Source organism: Rattus norvegicus, chromosome 8 (assembly GCF_021556685.1).
Source record: "Rattus norvegicus strain SHRSP/BbbUtx chromosome 8, alternate assembly SHRSP_T2T, whole genome shotgun sequence".
Lineage (NCBI taxonomy): Eukaryota > Metazoa > Chordata > Mammalia > Rodentia > Muridae > Rattus > Rattus norvegicus.
The window spans coordinates 104,512,880-104,532,691 of NC_141541.1; the positions used below are offsets into that span (position 1 = coordinate 104,512,880).

Consider the following 19,812-nt stretch of genomic DNA (forward strand, 5'->3'; position numbering starts at 1 on the left):
TGTGTGTGTGTGTGTGTGTATGAGAGAGAGAGAGTGTGTGTGTGAGTGTGTTTTCGTTTGTTTATTTTATTTGTTTTTTGAGACAAGGTTTCTCTGTGTAACCCTGGCTGTCCTAGAACTCACTTTGTAGATCAGGCTGGTCCTGAACAGGCAGCCAATCACCTGCCTCTGCCTCCCTAGTGCTGGGATTAAAGATGTGTGCTACCATCAGCTCCTGGCCATGTTCTTTAAATTCACATTCTATCTATTTTGTGTGTGTATGTATGTGTATGTGTGTGTATGTATGTATGTGTGTGTATGTATGTGTATGTGTGTGTATGTATTTGTGTGTGTATGTATGGGGAAGAAGTGGAAGTCAGAGGACAATCCAAGGGAGCTGGGGCTCAGTTGCACTTTGTCTCTATCTCTGACTTTCTGTCTCTCTGTCTGTCTCTCTTGGGGATCAAGCTAAGGTTGTTAGGCTCAGCAGCAGGTGATTATTTTTTTACCCACTGAGGCAGGCATCAGCACCCCCTGGGGAATCTGATCTCACTAATAGCATAATGGTCCTGGGGATTGAGTCATCAAAGCTCAGTGTCAGGTGACTTTCACCCACTGAGCCATTATGGTGTCTCTGGTTTTTGCCTTTTGGCCATTACGAATAACAACCTGTGTATCATAACTCAAATTTCCTACACAAAATGTGAGATATATATAGCTGTCTTAGTCTGCTTTCTTTTTTTTTTTTTTTTAAAGAAAGCATTTTTATTTTATTTTTTTTTAAGATTTATTTTATTTATTATATATATAAGTACACTGTAGCTGTCTTCAGATACACCAGAAGGGGGCATCAGATCCCATTACAGATGGTTGTGAGCCACCATGTGGTTGCTGGGAATTGAACTCATGACCTCTGGAAGAGCAGTCGGGTGCTCTTAACCACTGAGCCATCTCTCCAGCCCCTTAGTCTGCTTTCTATTGCTGCAGTAAAACCCTGTGGGAAGGAAAGGCTTTATTTGGCTTGCACATCCCAGGTCACAGTCCATGATGGAACCCGCGGCAGGAACCGAGGCAGAGACCATGCAGGAAGGCTGCTTACTAGCTTGCTTCCTATCACTTCCTCAGCCTAAGTTCTTACTCAACTCTGGCAGTCTCTGCCTAGGGGTGGCACCACCCCCGGGTGACCTGTGCCTTCCCACATCAATCATGAATCTAGAAAATGCTCTACATGCTTGCCTCTAGGCACTTGGATAGAAGGATTTGCTCAATAAGGTTCCTCTTCCCGGATAAATTGTATCAGGTTGACAAAAAACAAGCCAACAACAAAAAAACCCAACAACAGCCAGGACAGACAGTACCAGACTATTTAAGATCGTGTGATTATCATTTATGAAAGTATGGTGACTTTATACTTTACTGATTTGAATTAAGCTTATTTATTTAAAGAAAAAAAGTTCTGTTGGCAGAAAATACTTGTTTTCCATTCCCTTCCCTGGAATCAGACTCTGGGCTTTGCACAGGCTGGGCAGTCACTGTACCACAGAACCACATTCCTGCCCACCCACCTCCATGAGCCTGCACTGAGCTATGAGCATGTGTGGGGATTGGTTGAAGCTATGGGAAGAGAGAAGAAAGGGAGACTGATCCCAGCCAAGCAGATTGTCATTTTAGAGTGTGGAGGGGAGACTGGGAGGAGCAGGGTGCAGGCTACAGGAATTTTATAAGGCAGAAAAGGGAACTTTTCTGGTGGAAAATTACATCAGCAAATCTATTCTTTGTAGACTCAGGGCCAAGGCAGAAGTGTTCTTTTTCCCCTGATGTTCTTATCTTTGTCCTTGTTGGAGTCTCCTGGCTCCTAACTTCCTGCAGATGTTTTCACTATGCTGTTGGCTTTTTTTTTTTTTTTTTTTTTTGGTCAGGCAAGAGTTTCTCAGCTCCTCTGAGGTTCTTTGTTTTAGCTCATTAAGAATTACTTAATAGTTACTTATCAAGAAAACAAGTTTATTTCAGCGCTCTGTATCACTAAAGTCCCTTCTTAAGTGTGTTTCCTTTAACACACTTTTATAACCTGAGAAGGACCAGTGAGATGGCTCAGGGCTAAAGGCTCCCATCGCCAAGCCTGAGGACTCCTTTGGATATCCTAGAACCTGTATGAGGGAAGGAGAGAACTGAGTCATACAGAATGTCCTTTGATGCCCACCCAGGGCACTGTAGCCCTACTCATGTCCCTCCCCCAATAAATAAAATTAAAAAGTTGTCAGACCCAGAGGAAACTCCATTTCCTCAAATATCAAAAGGCAGAAGGGACAGATGGCTGCCTGGGATCCGTATTAGCGCTCCAAAGCACAGTGGCTCCAGGCTCCCTCGGGGGTTCCCCTCACACATTTCAAAGGCCTTGCTCACTTCCTAGTCCTCTCAGCCCCTCCCCTGTGTTAAACTCCCCCAGCTTATGAGCCTCCATCCTTGGCTACTTAGTCTCCTCCTAACCCTGCTATTTCAGCTCTGTGCTCTCTTGCTCTCCCGCTCTCCTCTGCTATCCCCCCCTGTCTCTCCTGCTCCCCCTGCTCTCTCCCTGCTCCCCCTGGTGTCCCCTCTACTCTCTCCCTGCTCTCTCCCTGCTCCCCCTGGTGTCCCCTCTGCTCTCTCCCTGCTCTCTCCCTGCTCCCCCTGGTGTCCCCCCTGCTCTCCCTGATCTCCCTCTGCTCTCCCTGCTCTCCCCTGCTCCCCCTGCTCTCCCTCTGCTCTCTCTCTGCTCTCTCCCCCTCCCCTGTTCTCCCTGCTCTCCCCTGCTCCCCCTGCTCTCCCTCCCCTTCTCCCCTGTTCTTCCTCTGCTCCCCCTGCTCTCCCTCTGCCCCCCCACTCTCCCCTACTCTCCCCTGCTCTCCCTGCTCTCCCCTGCTCTCCCTCTGCCCCCCCCCACTCTCCCCTACTCTCCCCTGCATGTCCCTCCATTCCTGCTTCTCTCATCACCAGGACCAGACTGCTGACCACCACATTCAGTCTACTTCTTTATCTCCCTGCTCTGGACAATTCCAGATGCTTCTGGCTGTTCTCCTACATCCACAGTAAAAACCCTAGCCATCTCAAAAAGAAGTTTGGGAACTGGAGACATGGCTCAGTGGGTAAGAACACTAGCCATAAGGTTAAAAAATGTTTTTGAGGGCTGGAGAGACAGCTCAGTGGTTAAGAGCACTGACTGCTCTTCCAGAGGTCCTGAGTTCAATTCCCAGCAACCACATGGTGGCTCACAACCATCTGTAATGGGATCTGATGCCTTCTGGTGTGTCTGAGGACAGCGACAGTGTACTCACTTAGATAAAATAATAAACAATTCTTTTAAAAATGTTTCAGCACCCCTTTAATTCTGGCACTTGGGAGGCATAGGCAGGCAGTTCTCTCTGACAGTTCGAGGCCAGTCTAGTCTACAGTGCTGAGTTCTAGGGCAGCCAGGGGTACATAGAGAAATTCTGGGTAAAAATAAAAACCAACCCCCCCCCAAAAAAAACCCAAAAAACCACCACCAACAACAAAACCCTTCTAGATTATCAGAAATAAAAATAATATAGCTTACATATTTCTTGTCTTTAGTTAATGTCTTTCAGTTTCACCCCCATGGAGATAGGAAGAAAAACCCAGAATACTTAATTTCACATTCATTGATTTCCGAGTTCCACATGACACCTTATGCCCGTTACAGAATCTTTGCTGGTCAGCTGGGCTGGGGCTGTTCCTGGCGATTCTCAGAGAGAGTGAAAGCCTCAGAGAGAGCCAGGACGCTGACCTTGAAAGGCCCCTGGACTCCTAGCTCAGATTGGAGACAAGCCCGCCTCTGGGCAGAAAATGCAACAATTGTTTCCACTAGAGAAGTAGGCAGTCTGTTGCTGATTTACCTTTCAGTTTCAGTCCCTCCGTAGCTAATTCTTGCTCTCTTTGCGGGAAATCTACATAAAAATAAACATTTATTTGAGGGTATCCCTCTCTGAGAACTTATTGGTAAGTTGGAAAAAACCCTAAACTGTGTTCTGGAAACAGGGCTTGTCAGACTGAGGAGCTCTTCCCTTCTCCAGGCTGTAACCAAGCCTTAGGTCTTTACTGCCCCCTCCCTTCTACCCTTAAATAAGTGGGAAAACCCAGAATCAGGTGATGAAGGTCTTCTAAGTCAGTCAGAAAAATGGGTGTGGTCATGAGTGCATGCGCACTCGCTCGTGCACACGTACACACACACACACACACACACACACACACACACACACACACACACACACACACCCTGACACATGTGCACAGACCCCTGCAGCCTTGGCAGGATGATCCCCACAGGTTTTGGGCTAGCCAGGGCTACATAGAGACCCTGTTACCTATATTTCAAGTTTACTTCTTCCTTTTCACAGTTCTCCACAAGCCTTTCTGTAGACTTTCTGCTTTGCTCCCCTGCCACGTCCTTTCTCAGTGTATTATTATTATTATTGTTATTATTATTTATTATTTCAGTCTTAGGAACATTTCATATCTGCAAACTTTATTATTCAGTTCGTAAGTGAGTGGGCAGGATGTGCCTGGAACTGCATGTTGGTTGGCACAGGTGGCACTCCTGCCCCCTTGGAAGTCCCAGTCTCCCAAGAAAGACACACATTAACTGGAATACTAACGAGGATCCAGCGGTGCGTGTCTTTAGGCATAGCTACTGGAGACGGGAGAATTGCTTTACCCTAGAATTTCTTCAAGGTTAGCCTAGGTGACATAGCAGTATCTCGTCCTAAGAAAGTCCGAAGGGTGTGATGGTAGCCACCATCACATCAGCTCCCTGGAGGACTGACTCACTACGCTGTGCTACATGAGCACCAGGCCTGACAGCAGGGGCTTCTGGTGAGATCCTGTCTGTGAGAACGGTAGGTAAGTAAACAGATGCGCTAGGGATATTATTGTTGGGGTAGAAACCTTGACTCTCGTCCAGACAGACCACACGAAGCCAACATGGTTCCACGTGGAAAGGTTTAATGAGAGAAGAGTAGAAGAGGAGAGGAGTAAAAGTAAAGGCCGGCCATGAGCATGGAGGGAAAGGGGTATGGGAAGTGGGGTGGGAAGTGGGGTGGGGAGTGGGGCAGCAAGAGAAGGAAGAGTGAGGAGGGGGCAAGCAGCCCCCTTTATAGTGCCAGGCACAGCTGGCTGTTGCCAGGTAACTGGGGCGGAGCATACCTGGCTGTTGCCAGGTAACTGTGGGAGTGGAGCTTAGACAGAATACCAACAATTAGAGTGCCCCAAGCATGTTTAAGGCTCTGAGCTTAATCTTCTGCAATACTTACTTTCATTCCTAAATATTTGCGAATATTTATTTTATACATATGTAGCCGTGCTAACTGCTAAGTAGACGCAGCAGCTGAGTAAATGGCTTTCCACAGGAAGGTCGGAAGGCTTCTTTAAAAGTGGTTAGGCTGGGGGTTGGGGATTTAGCTCAGCGGTAGAGCGCTTGCCTAGCAGGAGCAAGGCCCTAGCAAGGCCCTGGGTTCGGTCCCCAGCTCCGGAAAAAAAAGAAAAAAAAAAAAAGTGGTTAGGCTGGCTGGGCTGATGGTGGTGCATGTCTTTTAATACCTTCTCTCAGGAGGCAGAAGCATCTCTGAGTTTAAGGCCAGCCTGGTCTACAGAGAGAGTTCCAGGACAGCCAGGGCTACACAGAAAACCTCAGTCTTGGAAACAGAGTTTAGCTAGATGAGGAATAAAGGATCAGGAGGCTTGGTCATGTGTGGAGGCCTCTGGTTGAGGAGTGGTCCACATATATTGCGGACCACAGTGGAAGGACAGCGTTGGGGAAGGGGGAGCACTCCCGAATGCTTTTTCTCTTCCCTGGCGGTGGCAGTTCTCAGCTCCTCAGCTGACAAAGGTCAGGGGACTTCTTTCTTAGCAGGATCACTTTTAATTGCTAGTTCTAGTTGTGTCTGCTTGCCCCAAGCAATCCCCATTAGACTCCTCGGTAAGTACACATTCCAAACTGTTTACTTGAAGTAAATGGCTCCTGCTCTCTGGCACCATCCCTCGAGAGGTAACGTGTGCCTCATTAGAGGAGTTGATTTCTCTGTGCCTGTAATCTCAGCGTGTGAGAAGGTGAGGAGGGGATGCTGTGAGTCCCAGGTCAGCCTGGGTTGGAGTGACACTGTCCTCTAGCTGGGTTTCTGTTGCTGTGATAAAACACTGACCAAAACCAGCCTGCAGGGTTAACCTGGCTTACATATCAGGTCACAGTCAGTCACTGAGGGGAGGCAGAAACCATGGAGGAAAACTGCTTGCTCCCCATGGTTCCCTCAGCTTCCCTGCTTACACAAGCCACATGTGCCGGGCCTAGAAAATGCCCACAGACCAGTATGATGTGACCTTAAATTGAGATTCCCATCCCAGATGATTCTCGTTGTGTCAAGCTGGCAAAAACTAACTAGCAGGGAGATACCTGACTAAAAATAAATAAGTAAATAAAGATATTTTAACTTTTTATTTATTTACTTTTCGTGTAAATAAATTGTGTGGCTTTGGCTGGCTTGGAATTTATTATGTAGTCCAGCCTGGCCTTGAACTCATAATCCTCTTACCTCAGCTGCCCCCCCTCCGAGTCCTGGATTATTTTACTGTTAATATGTGGAGCCTTATCATGGTCCCCCAGTCGTGTAGGTAGGTCTGCCCAGAGGAGTTGGTGTGATTATCTCCCTGTGCCTTGTAGATAATGACCTCACAACCCCTGATGTCGGACTCGGACCACGCACCCTGCTCATCCACCACCTTGCTGGGCTCCTTATTTTAAAAACTTACATGTCAGTTATAACAAACGTTCTTAATGCTCTCCCTTTGGAGACTTGGGCGGGGGGGGGGGGTTGGTTTTGTTTTTCCTCTGAGGTTTAGTGGTACTCGATGTAGGATTCTGGAACAATAGTCTTTTTCTTTCGTAATTTAAATGATGTTCCAGGCTGGAGTGTAGCTCAGTCAGAGCAGTTGCCTGGCACCGGATCCTGGGCTTCACTCCCAGTACTGCAAAAGTAAATAGACGGACGGACAGACGGATGACTGATGGATAGATGGATGACAGACGGATGGATGGATGATGGATGGATGATGGATGGATGGGTGGGTGGGTGGATGGATGGATGGATGGATGGATGCAAATAAAAGATAAACTGCGCCATCGCTCTATTATCTTTTGGCCTCAGAGCTCCTGGTGAGAAATGCCCAGGCCTCCATCACTGAAATGCTTGTCCCTCAACATGCAGTTTGGCTGTGGTTTGTTTGTTGTCTTCTGATACAGGATCCCGTGTATACCAGGCTGTCCTAGAACTGCCTAGGTAGTAGAGGATGGCCTTGATCTTCTGATCCTGTCCCCATCTCCCAAATGCTGGGATTACGAGCCTGCACCACGGTGCCTGGGTTATGTGGTGCTGGGGACAGAGTACAGAGCTTCACTAGTGCTTGGCAAGCACGCTGCCAACTGAGCCACATTTCTGCCCCTCCCCCAGTTTTATTTTTGGCTTTCAGCTCTGTTGTGCTGTGTCTGAGCATATATTTCTGTTTGGAATTTGTTGAGATTCTTTCTTATTTGCTTGGAGTGCCTCCACCTCCCTCCCCTTCACCCTTTGTTTCTTGTTCCAGCCCATCCCCCCCTTCCTGAGGGAGGTCTCAATCTGTAGCTCAGCTTCCAGCATTCTTTCCGTCGTGGCCTCTCTGCTGCTGAGGTCACACACATGCATGTTATACTCAGCCGTGTCTGCTGCTGAGGTCACACACATGCATGTTATACTCAGCCGTGTCTGCTGCTGAGGTCACACACATGCATGTTATACTCAGCCGTGTCTGCTGCTGAGGTCACACACATGCATGTTATACTCAGCCGTGTCTGCTGCTGAGGTCACACACATGCATGTTATACTCAGCCGTGTTATTTGTTGATTGTTTGTAGTCCGTCAGTTATAGAGGCTTGGGGCATAGTTGGACAATAGTGTTTTCCTAATAGTAAGGCTCTGAATTAGACCCACAGCACCTCAAAAACACCATAAAGATCATATGCATTAGTAGGGCATGGTAGCATATACCAATAATCCTGGTTCCTGGGAGGTCAAGGCCATTCCTGACTATAGTGGATTGGAGACCAGCTTCGGTTGCATGTGACCCCATCTAAAATATAAAGAAACATTCTGTCCTAAAGCAGTGCTGTGTGATGGCTCAGTTCATGTGCTGAGCCCTGTAACGTTTGCACCGGGGACACACATCTGTCATCTCAAACACTTAGCGCTTCTCTATGGTGAAAACTTGCAGACTCCTTCCTTCCAGCTGCTGCACTGTGGCCCTGGTACGGTTTTCTGCACTTACCCTACTGAGCGGTATCTTTTGTTGGGGGGCGTCCAACCCAGGGCCTTGTACAAGATTCCAGGACCCCCCTTTTTTCTTTTACTGTTGGAATTTATAGTAACTTATTTTTCAAGGAGTAGTTTCTCTGATATTTTACTCTACCTCTGTGCCTCAAAGGAGAGGGATCCTTGCTGTCTTTGTCCCACAGTCCCAGGAGCTGTTTCTTCTGTTTGCTTCTTCAGTGCTTTTCCTCATTCCCCATGGTATTTTCTGTCATCCAGTCTCCAGTTTTTCCAGTTTTCTCTGTCGTCTCCATTCTCTTTTGAGCCAATCCAAAAGAGTTCATGTTTTTATTATATTTTTCATCTCTAAAATCCTCATTTGACTGCTCTTCACAGCTTCTCTTTTCTTTCTTTTTAATTCAGAAAGGATATTATATTAAGTGTTTATGTTGATTTATGTGTATGTTGGCACTATATATGTACTTGGGCCCTCATTGATTGGCCAGAAAAAGGCATCAGATCCCATTGAGCTGGAGTAATAGACAGTTGTGAGCTGTCATGTGGGAGCTGGGAATCAAACCCGAGTCCACCAGAAAAGCAGCCAGTGGTGGTGGTGGTTGTGGCTGTGGTGGTTGTCATTGTTTGTTTTTCGGGACAAGGTTTCTCTGTCTCATGGTGGCTGTCCTGAAACTCACTTTTTAGGCCAGTCTGACTTCTAATTCAAAAAGATCTGCCTGTCCCTGCCTCTGGAACGCTAGGATTGAAGGCACTGGCCACCTCTCCGGCAGCAGCCAGCGCTCCTGATGCAGATCTGTTTCCTGTTTCTCCAGCTCCCTCTGCTCCTTTACTAGGCTTCCTGCCTTCCCTTTAAGTCTGCTTCTCAGACTGTGGCCATCGTAGTCATCTTCGAGTTTTTCTCAAATAATCTCAATGTCTGAGGCATCTTGGGATTTATTATCTATTCTCTTGCGAAGAATTAAGAAAATTAACCGATTTTAAGGTGTTTCTGACATTAGGCTGTTTATGAGACTCGTATTTAGATTCTATGGGGAATTTTGATATTGTAAGTTTTCCTTTTTTTTTTTTTTTTTGGTTCTTTTTTTCAGAGCTGGGGACCGAACCCAGGGCCTTGCGCTTCCTAGGCAAGCGCTCTACCACTGAGCTAAATCCCCAACCCCAAGTTTTCCTTTCTTGTATTAACGTCCAGTTTGTTTATTTTCTGCTTACAATGCTTTGTCTGTACCAATAGAGGTCAGAAGGTGTCAGATCCCTTAGACCTGGAATGGTGGGAAGCACCGTGTTAACTGGGAACTGAACCCAGGTCAGGGGCAAGAGCAAAAGTGCTTTCAACCACTGAGCCATCCCTGCAGCCCCTTAGTCCACTTGGATGGGCTGAGATTGCGAACTCCTCCTCCTCCACTGCCCTAGGGCTGTTTCCATTGTCTTTTCTGTTTTCCAAGCATTTGCTCTGCTGTTTGGCTCTGTCGCTCCGTAGTGCCACCTGGCGGCCATTCTTGGTAGTGTTCTGCCTAGAGGTTCGTTCTCAGTGACTCTAGTTCATTCTCTGTGGTCACATCTTTGCTTGGGCAGCCTTTGAAAAAGATCATTACAAGGTAATTGTCTTGAATGCCTTTTTTTCAGGGGTCTCCCTGATAGATTGGCAGGGGCTGCGTCCTGGTGTCTGGCTAGATAGTGTCCTTTAGTCTCTCTCTGTTGAACATAGTCCTTCACGACTTCTGTCTGCTTCTGCATGGCAAGGGATGAGGAAGTGAGGGAAGGAAGGAAGGAAGGAAGGAAGGAAGAAGGAAGGAAGGAAGGGGAAGCCTTTTCCGTGTGCCCTTGACCTGGCATTGTTTTTCCCCATTGTTTTTCCCTTTTATTGAAAATATTTTTTCTTTTGTAATATATCCTGATTACAGTTTCCCCTTGAATGAAAACACTGAGGACATGGGCCCTCCTAGGTATGGGTTGAGAAAGTTTATTGTAGATAAATGGGGGAGTGCAGCCAGAGGTATCTGGAAGTGTCCAGACCACCTGGCTGTGAGAGGACAGAGGTGGGGAGCAGGAGTGGGGAGGAGGCAGGGACCAAGACGTGAGCAACAGTCAGAGGCCTAGAGACTGTGTAGCCAAAATGGCTAGGGGAAGGGCAGTAACGCCAGGGGCTGGAGAGTTCAGAGTAGGAGTGGAAAGCGCTGACGCACTAGGGCCCTCACAGGGGAGGGACTGAGGGAGGCTGGCAGCCAGTCCTCAGTTAGCTTCTTGTCTAAGTTTGAGACCTAAAACCTCTCCTTTACACTTCCCATTTCCTTCTCCTCTCCCATCCTATCCCCTTTCTATCTCTCCTTAGTAAACAAACACTCGGCAGGGCAGCAGGGCGGTTGTGGCTAACACCTTTAATCCCAGCACTTGGGAAGCAGAGGCCAGCCAGGATCCTCTACAGATTGAGTTCCCGGATAGCTAGGAATACACAAAGAAACCTTGTCTGGAAAAGCCAAAAAAAAAAAAAACAAAAAAAAAACAAAAAAAAACAAAACCAAAGTTTTCTAAGAGATAGATAATAAAATGTAAAATAAAACAAAAGTTGCATTAAAATTGAACAAGACAAACAGAAGGAATAATTCAGGAGAAGGCACAAGAATCAGAGACCCACTTGTTGGGGCTCAGGAACCCCATAAAAACATGAAACTGGAAGCTGGAATTAAGCCAGACGTCTAGCTTTGATCTTGCATGTCTTATCTTGATTATAAAAATTAAACCTAATTTTCACTTTTGTTTTGGATACAAGTCTTTTGTAGCCCAGATTATCCTCAGAATTACTCCATAGTTGAAGCTGGCCTTGAACTCCTGGGCCCCTGGTTTTTACCTCCTAAATGCTAGGATTATGGGCATGCATCAGTATGTCCAGCTACTAGATGTGTGTTTCTTCCACATATTTATTTATTGCATATGTGCGAGAATGCTCACACGCCACCATGTATGGTGGAGGTTAAGGGATCTGCTGGGACAGTTCTACTGTATAGATCTGGGGGTCAAACTCAGGTCAGTAGACTTGGCAGCAAGTGCTTTTGTGTTGCAGGATATTTGATCACACGGTGAACCTGAGATTGTTATTTAATGGAAAATCCTGTTTCCAGTACATGCCTTTAGTCCCAAACAATGAAGGTAAAGTTAGTTTGTAGAAGAAAGTACCCATGTTTGAAAGTGATGTCTAATTGAGTAGCAAAGTGATGAATCAGAGAAAGATTTGGCAGACTAGACCATGCCAGCTCTCACAAGAGGAGAGAGGAAAGGGAAACTACTTGAGGGGCAGCACAGAGAGAGGAGGAAAGAGTTTTACCAAGAGAGTTTTACAGAGTTAGGGTGCAGAGAGGACAAGCTAGACATAGGTGAAGACAGAAGGAGCTGGAGAATCGGAAGCCAGAAGATTAGAACAGATTGCTAAAGTTAGTATGAGGCCAAGCAGAGCAATCAGTTGGAGGCCCAGAGAGAAGCCAGATTGAATCAGTCAGCATGGAGAAGAGTTTTGAGGCAGAGTAGCTGAGTTGACCATCCAGCCAGAGTTCAGAAAGAAGGGTGAGCTTATTCTGCAGTAAGTCTCAGATGCTGAAAACATTCTAGGCCTGGATAAGATTGAATGGAGGCCAGAAGCTTCCCAGGACTAGGCCTGAGTTACCAGAGGGAGGCAGTGAGTCTCTCAGAGGACAATTGTATCAAGAGAATAAAAGTTACCTTTGTAACTTTACCTGCTAAATCATTTCACGGCCCCTGACTTTTGCTTAAGGGTAGATTTGGGGAGTTGAGAGGGTTGAAAAGGGTCTCCTGTACCCTAGACTGACCTTGAACTTGCTCTGTAGCTGAGAGGGACCCTGATTCCCCTGCTTTCACCCCAAGTGAATTTAGTTAAACCTGTGATTGTGAAATACCAGAGGAATTTTGATTTGTCATCTGGACATTTTGCCCAAACGGATGAAACTTAACGGATCTGATACCTATCATATTGAGTAAAATTTGTAGGTATTATATTAACCTTGCATATTATAGCAGGATATTATACCACTTAGCTGCAAATTCAACCACAAATTGTCGTCGTCATCATCATCATCATCAACCTGAGTTCCAGCATTGATCTCTTTGCCTCCCTTTAACCAGCTCTTCTTAGTGAAACAAGCCCACCTTAGCTGAGGCATGAAATGGCCGCACTGACTGCTTGACTGGGGACGGAGGTTTTTCACCTGAACTCCGCCACTTCCTCATTGAGAGTCACTTCAGACTGGCTTCCCTGTAGCTCAGTCGGCAGAGTACTCACCTAAAGTGCACAAAAGCCTGAATTCAATCCCCAGAACGGCATAACTTGAGAATGGTAGTGCTTGCCTGCCATAGCAGTAGTTGAGAGGGAGAAGCAGGAAGGTCACAGAGTCAGCATCCTTGGTGACCCAGAAAGTTCTAGGCTAGCCTGGACTACATGAAAATGTATCTCAATACAAACAAACAAAAAACCCAAAGGCCTGTATAGTGACACATGGCTTGTTTCTATACAAGGGGGACAGGAGCAGGAAGAGTAATCATTCAAGACCATCCTTAGCTACATGCTGTTTTAGGGCAACCTGGAGTACATGAGACCCTGTTTAAAAAGAAAACAGAAGGCCACCTCGTACACAAAGGATCAATATAGGGCCTTATAGCTAACTGACCAATGAAAAGTCCTTAACATAGTAAACAGGAAATGAGACTCAGGTTGCCATGGAAACCACCAACATAGCTGAAATGAAAACCATAGCTAATACCGCCAGCCAAAGGAAAGTAATGTTCTGTTTGTTGCCTTTGAGATAGGATCTCACTGTGTAGCCCAGGCTAGCCTTGAACCTATCTGTGGTAGTTCTCCTGCCTCAGCTTTCCAGGTGCTGAGATTACAGGTATGTATCACTATATATAATGTAATATAATGAGAATAATATGACAAAAACAACAGCAAGAACAAAAAAACAAAAAGACAAAAATGGATTCTTCTTCAGCGTAACCGGATAACTTTAAGGAAAAGAATAAGGGCTGCTATGCATAGAACTTACTTAGGAGGACCTTCAGGGTGGTCTCCTTTGTGTAGACCTTTGCTGTAAGCCCTTGTGGTCAGGACAGAATGCCTTCTGTGCTGACTGCTTTACATGAAGAGCCCTTGATGTTCTGGTCTAATTTGTGGGGACCCTCCATGTCCTGGTTTGTCGTGGGTTATGTGTGTCCCTCTTACTGCTTTTGCTCTAGGGTTTTGTTGACCCTGTGCTTGTGTTTGCAGACCTCTTCACAGATGCTGCTGAGACTGAGAAAATGGCCCTGAGCCTGGAAGATTCTGAAGGGGTTTATTTTGTCCCGTCTTTTAGTGGACTACAGGTATTCTTTTAAAAAGTTAATAGAATTAGCGAACACTTTCCCCTCCAGCCGTGTTCCACATTACATGGCTGTGACTCTCACCTTGGCGACACTATCATTGTGAGACTTAAAGTTTAGCAGGTTTATCATAGAACTTTTATTATGACCGAGGTGTGTGATATGAAACAGGCAAGTTTCCAAGTTGCTGGGCAGTGTGTGTCACGACATGCGCTTTCTTTACTTAGGGAAAGTAGACTGTTAAGATCTGGAAAAAGGATGTCCCTGGCCATGGTTGTCTAGGCCTTTAATCCCAGCACCAGCACTTTGGAGGCAGAGGCAAGAAGATCTCTGTAAATTCAAGGCCATCTAAGACTACATAGAGAGGGCCTGTCTCAAAAACAAGCAAACATCCTGTCTTAGGGTTCCTGTTCCTGCACAAACATCATGACCAAGAAGCAAGTTGGGGGGGCGGGTTGGGGATTTAGCTCAGTGGTAGAGCGCTTGCCTAGGGAGCGCAAGGCCCTGGGTTCAGTCCCCAGCTCCGAAAAAAAGAACCAAAAAAAAAAAAAAAAAAAAAGAAGAAGAAGAAGCAAGTTGGGGAGGAATGGGTTTATTCGGCTTACACTTCCACATTGCTGTTCATCACCAAAGGAAGTCAGGACTGGAACTCAAGCAGGTCAGGAAACAGGAACTGATGCAGAGGCCATGGAGGGATGTTACTTACTGGCTTGCTTCCCCTGGCTTGCTCAGCTTGCTGTCTTATAGAACCCAAGACTACCAGCCCAGGGACAGCCCTGGTACCCTTGATCACTAATTGAGAAAATGCCTTACAGCTGGATCTCATGGAGGCATTTCCTCAAGGGAGGCTCCTTTCTTTTTTTTTTTTTTTTCCGGAGCTGGGGACCGAACCCAGGGCCTTGCGCTTCCTAGGTAAGCGCTCGGGAGGCTCCTTTCTGTGATAACTTCAGCTTGTGTTAAGTTGACACACAAAACTAGCCAGTACATACCCCAACCCCCAAAGAAAAGGGAAAAAAAAGGAAAGAAAGCTGCTGAAATGACATACATACATAGTTAATGTACATATTCTGAAGTGTATCTGTTTGTGCCATCAGCTTTTTCCAAAAACCAACCCATCTTTCAACGACTATGATAGAGTATGGGTTACCATGTCTGATCAAAAGTGAACCCAGTAAACGACCTGACCTTGAAATGCTTAAATTAGTATTCTTTAATTAATAGAGCTGTGCTTGCCTCTGCTCAGACTTAGAATGCTGTCACAAAGACTTAGGGAAAGTTTTCAGGCATAGAGTTAAGAACAACAGTAATTTGGGGGAGAGCTTCTACTAGTCCTTTAACCTCACATAGAGGGCGGAGAGAAGGCTCTGTGGCTAAGAACCCTTTGCTGCTCTTCCAGAGGACTCCAGTTTGATTTCCAGCACCCATGGTGGGCAGTTCATAATCACCTAGAACTCTAGCTCCAAGGGATAGATAGAATGCCCTCTTTTGACTTCTGTAAAAGTTAGCTCTAGAAAAAACCAGCCCTGTGCTCCCAGAAATAAGACTTAGACTCAAAACATATTTACAAATACCTTGGTCATATAGCTAGCCTCTTTTCTGATTAGCTCATCACTTATTCTCATCTACATCCCGCCACATGGCCTGTTACCTGTGCTCAGGTACCGTGTGCGTCTCCCCACATCTTCCCAGGTACATCTCCCGCCTGGCTCTATCCCAGAATACTTCATGCCCCCCGGATGTCCCACCTCCTATTTCCTGCTTCAGCTATAGGCCGTCAGATTTTTATTGACAGGTGCCACATCCACACAGACACAAATATTTTCACTACAGGCTTCTGTGGATAACTATGGACAGACAGACACTCATATAAGTAAAAGTCATATCTTCTTAAGAATAAAAAAAAGTCCATCTCATTGATAATTTTTCATGGCTGGGGAGTAGATTGTAGCTCTGTTGATAGAGCACTTACTGGGATGCATCAAGACCTGGATTTCTCTCTAGTGTTGCAAAAACCAGGGTGTACCGGTGCATCCTTGTAGAGTTGAAAGCTCAAGCTCATCCTTGACTACATAGAGAATTGATGGCCTGCTTGAGCTATGTGGAACCTGTCTTTAAAAAAAAGAAAGGAAGGAAGGAAAGAAAAGAAAAGAAAAAAAAATTCACTACCACCACTACTGAAATTGTGGAGTTTGCTAATATAACCTAGAAACTAGTGGGGGGGGGATCAATACCATATCATATTTTCACTTCAAAGTTTTAAAATAGCTTTATTGTTTAATATATGGGTTGTATGACAGAGTTTCAGGGGAGATACAACATATACATACATACAACAGAAAGGGAACCAACCAAAAGCAGACAGTTTAATAACCACACAGCACAAACTTGGTGAACCAGTTTGTTTTTATTGGGAGTTACTAATGGTAGTGCAGGCGTTTAACAAGGGCAAGGATAACTCAAAAAGAAAAGGAGGAAGAGGAGAAGGAGGAAGAGGAGGAAGAGGAGGAGGAGGTACTGGTGGTGGTGGTGGTGGTGGTGGTGGTGGTGGTGGTGGTGGTGGTGGTGGTGGTGGTGGTGAAGGTGGTGAAAAAAAGAAGTGGCCCTATAAAGCAGCCCTGTCACCACAAAGGTGACTCCAGAAAGCTACAACTCCTGCACAGCTTGCAAGTCAGGGGAATCTCAGTAACTGCCTGGAGTCTTCTCAGCAGTTGTTTCCTCCTTAAAGACTTGCAAATTTCTACTCTCCCAGGCAGGTGACTCTTTCTGAGGTCCCCTGCCCTCCCTCCTAGTGGGGAATGTTTCAATTTAGAGGAAACTGATGTGCAACAATGTAACATTCTCCTTCTGTTTGCTCTCTGGTAAGGAGCCGGAGTGTATGAGGGTCTTCTGAGATTGAGTTAACATATCATACCCCTGACAGACTGTACAATCTTGTAACAGCTACAAAAGTAGGATTTGGTTAGCTCACTGATGATCCATCTTGGGAAAAAAAAAATATGCTCAGGGAATTTATAGTAACTGTTTTGACAACTCTCTTTAGTTATTTATCGCCTCATACCTCTAAAATAATACAAAGTATAGTATTTAAAAGAGGTGAAGGTGTCTCAGCTTGCTGCTCTTCTAAGATCGAGCATTTACTTCCCAGTTCACAATGGTCGTATGGGACCTTGTGTGTGATGCTCCGGGGAATCTGGTGCCCCCTTTTGGCTTTCACAGGTACATACGCACATGTGGCATACAACTACAAGAACATGGCTGTACATAAAAATTAAACAAACCTTTTAAAACCCACAATGTGATTGATGACTGAAGCCTGAGGTGGAAGCAGGCTTTGCCTACATGGTGAATTCAAGACTAGATTGGTCTATATGAGAATCCTATCCAAAGACAATGCCTGAGTATGTTGGCACACATCTTTAGTCCTAGCTCTCTGAAAGACTGAAGGCAAGTCAATTTCTGTGAGTTTGAGGACAGCGTGGTCTATACAATGAGTTCCAGATCAGTTGAGGCTGCATGGTTAAGACCTTGTCTCCCTCCCTACCCACCTCCCCAAAGTTATCTTTAGCCAGTCATGCTTTTATAATCCCAGCACCTGGGAGGCGGGAGGATCATCTCAAGTTTGAGGACATCCTGAGATACAAGAAACATTGTCTCAAGAAAAAAAAAGTTGTCTAACAATCAGCTCTTTGTTCTGTAATGTAAATTGTTTAAATAAGCATTCTTCTGTCAAGCCTGCAGATATAATTTAGAACATAAATGATGTGTTTTTCTTTCTTGCTTTAGGCTCCATTAAATGACCCGTGTGCCTGTGCCTCTTTTATGGGTTTGAAGCATTCCACTAGTAAATACCATCTCGTCCGAGCAATATTGGAGTCAATAGCTTTCAGGTAAAGCCTGTCCCGACTCCCTCTGCCACCTTTAGACTTGGTCAATTCCTTTATACATTTGCTACCAAACTGAAATTTTCTGCTGGGTGGGAGGAGGAGGGGGAGGAGGAGGGGAAGGGGGAGGAGAAGGAGGGGAGGGGGAGGAGGGGGGAAGAAGAGGGGGAGGAGGAGGGGGGATTTGGTGGAAAGATTCTTTTAAAAGATGTATGTTTTAATTGTGTGTGTGTGGTATGTGTACTACATTCATGCACAAGTCCTCAGCTGGATCTCCTGGAACTGGAGTTGCAGACATTTGTGAGCTGTCGTGTAGGTGCTGAGAACTGAACCCAGGTCCTCTGCAAGAGCATTAAGTGTTTTTTTAAGGTTTATTTATTTATTTCATATGTATGAGCACACTGTAGCTGTCTTCAGACACACCAGAAGGGGACATCAGATCCCATTACAAATGGTTGTGAGCCACCATGTGGTTGCTGCAGGGAATTGAACTCAGGACCTGTGGAAGAACAGTCTGTATTCTTAACCACTGAGCCATCTGAATTCGTTTTTAACCTCCGAGCCTTCTCTCCAGTTCTTGAAGGGTTGGTTGGTTTTGGTTCTCAGAGAGGAGATCATACTGTTCTGGCTGACCTGAAACTCAACTTGTAGCCCAGGCTGGCTTCAAAATCATGTTGGACCTCTTGCTTAGCCTAGTACTGAAATTACAGGTGTGAGCAACTTAATTGTATAAAATGAAAGAGATGCTTCTATTAATTTTATTTTAAGGTGTTTATTTCATTACTTATTATTTGTATGTGTGCTTGGGTAAGCACCACAGCACACGTGTGGGGGCCAAAGGCAACGTTGTGAACTCAGCTCTTTCCTTTCACTGTTACGAGGCTTCTAGAGATCTAACTTAGGTCTCCAGGCCTGGAGGCGAACACCTTTAACCCGCTGAGCTACCTCCCTAACCCTCTTAATTTTAACTAAACATACGCCTTCAGCTAAGTGGGTATGTACATGTTCTAAATTCTTGTTTTATTTAGAAATCTAAATTCTGTTTACTGTGCATCATGTCATGCCTGCCTGTGTGAGGTATATTCCTGATGTGTACAGGAGGCAGGAGAGGGTGTTGGATCCCCTGGAACCAGGCCTACAGATTATTCTGAGCCTCCATTTGGATGCTGAGAATTGAACCCAGGTCTCCTGGAAGAACAGGAAGTGCTCTTAACCACGGAGCCATCTCTCCAATCCCTCACTACTCAGCATATAGTATATATAGTGTATCTATAGAATATAGTGTATGTATAGTATATTTTGTATATACAGTATATTATATATGTACATATATAATATAGTGTATATAAAATATAATTTATTCTTATGGCTAATTTTCATATTTAATTAAACCAGTGCCATTTAGATTTGATACCTAGAAATAGGATGATTTTTAAAAATAATCCAGGCTGGGAACATAGCTTTCAGTGTTATAGCTTGCACTTTGAACATGTGAGGGTCTGAATTCTCACAAGGGAGAAGTCAAACCAACAACAATCTGTTACAACCGAAAGCTAATTATTAAAGAATAATTTCGCATGTTTTCCTTAGTCTTCTGACGATTGGACAAGTGCAGTGTGTGGTTACCACTGATCGTCAGCCTGAAATGATTTAGCATCACAAGGAGACGAGTCTCCAGGCATGCGTATGAGGGAGGTTTTAGATTCAGTTAACTGAGATAGGAAAACCCACTGACCTGAGCAGGATGCGTTTCTCTCTGCCTCCTGACTGTGACTGTGCCTTAGACCTCTACTCCCATGCCTGCCTTTCATGATTGACCATGCCCTCAAACTCGAACCAAAAATTAGATCTTCCTTCCTTAGGTTTGTTTTTTTTTTCCAATTATACTGTCCATGTAGGAAAAAAAAAATAACTAATACTTGGGAGGTAGAGGCAGGTGGATCTCAGTGAGTTTGAGGCCAGTCTGGTCTATATAGTGAATTCTCGGCCATCCAGGGCTACATAATGATATCCTGACTTTAAAGAAAGAAAAAAATGTAAGGAAGGAAGGAAGAAGGAAGGGAAAAGAGGAAGGAAGGAGAGGAGAGGAGAGGAGAGGAGGGAGGGAGGGAGGGAGGGGAACTGTCACTAGGTGTGAGGTCACATGAATAGAATGCTGGGACCTTGGAATGTAAAACTAAAAGGATCAGGTCAGGGACAGCCTTGGCTACATGGGGAAGGAGTTCAAGGTCATACTGGCTAGGTAAGAC

At 45.4% G+C, this 19,812-nt stretch overlaps 1 protein-coding gene across 8 annotated transcripts in view; it reads left to right on the top strand.

Moving 5' to 3' along the window:
* Positions 1 to 19,812, top strand: part of Gk5 (glycerol kinase 5) — a 70,594-nt gene that overhangs the window by 37,794 nt on the left and 12,988 nt on the right. For all 8 annotated transcript variants that reach the window (NM_001430550.1, XM_087563124.1, XM_087563121.1 and 5 more), the window contains 2 exon segments: positions 13,591 to 13,685; positions 17,466 to 17,569. In NM_001430550.1, the coding sequence (NP_001417479.1) occupies positions 13,591 to 13,685; positions 17,466 to 17,569 (199 nt within the window).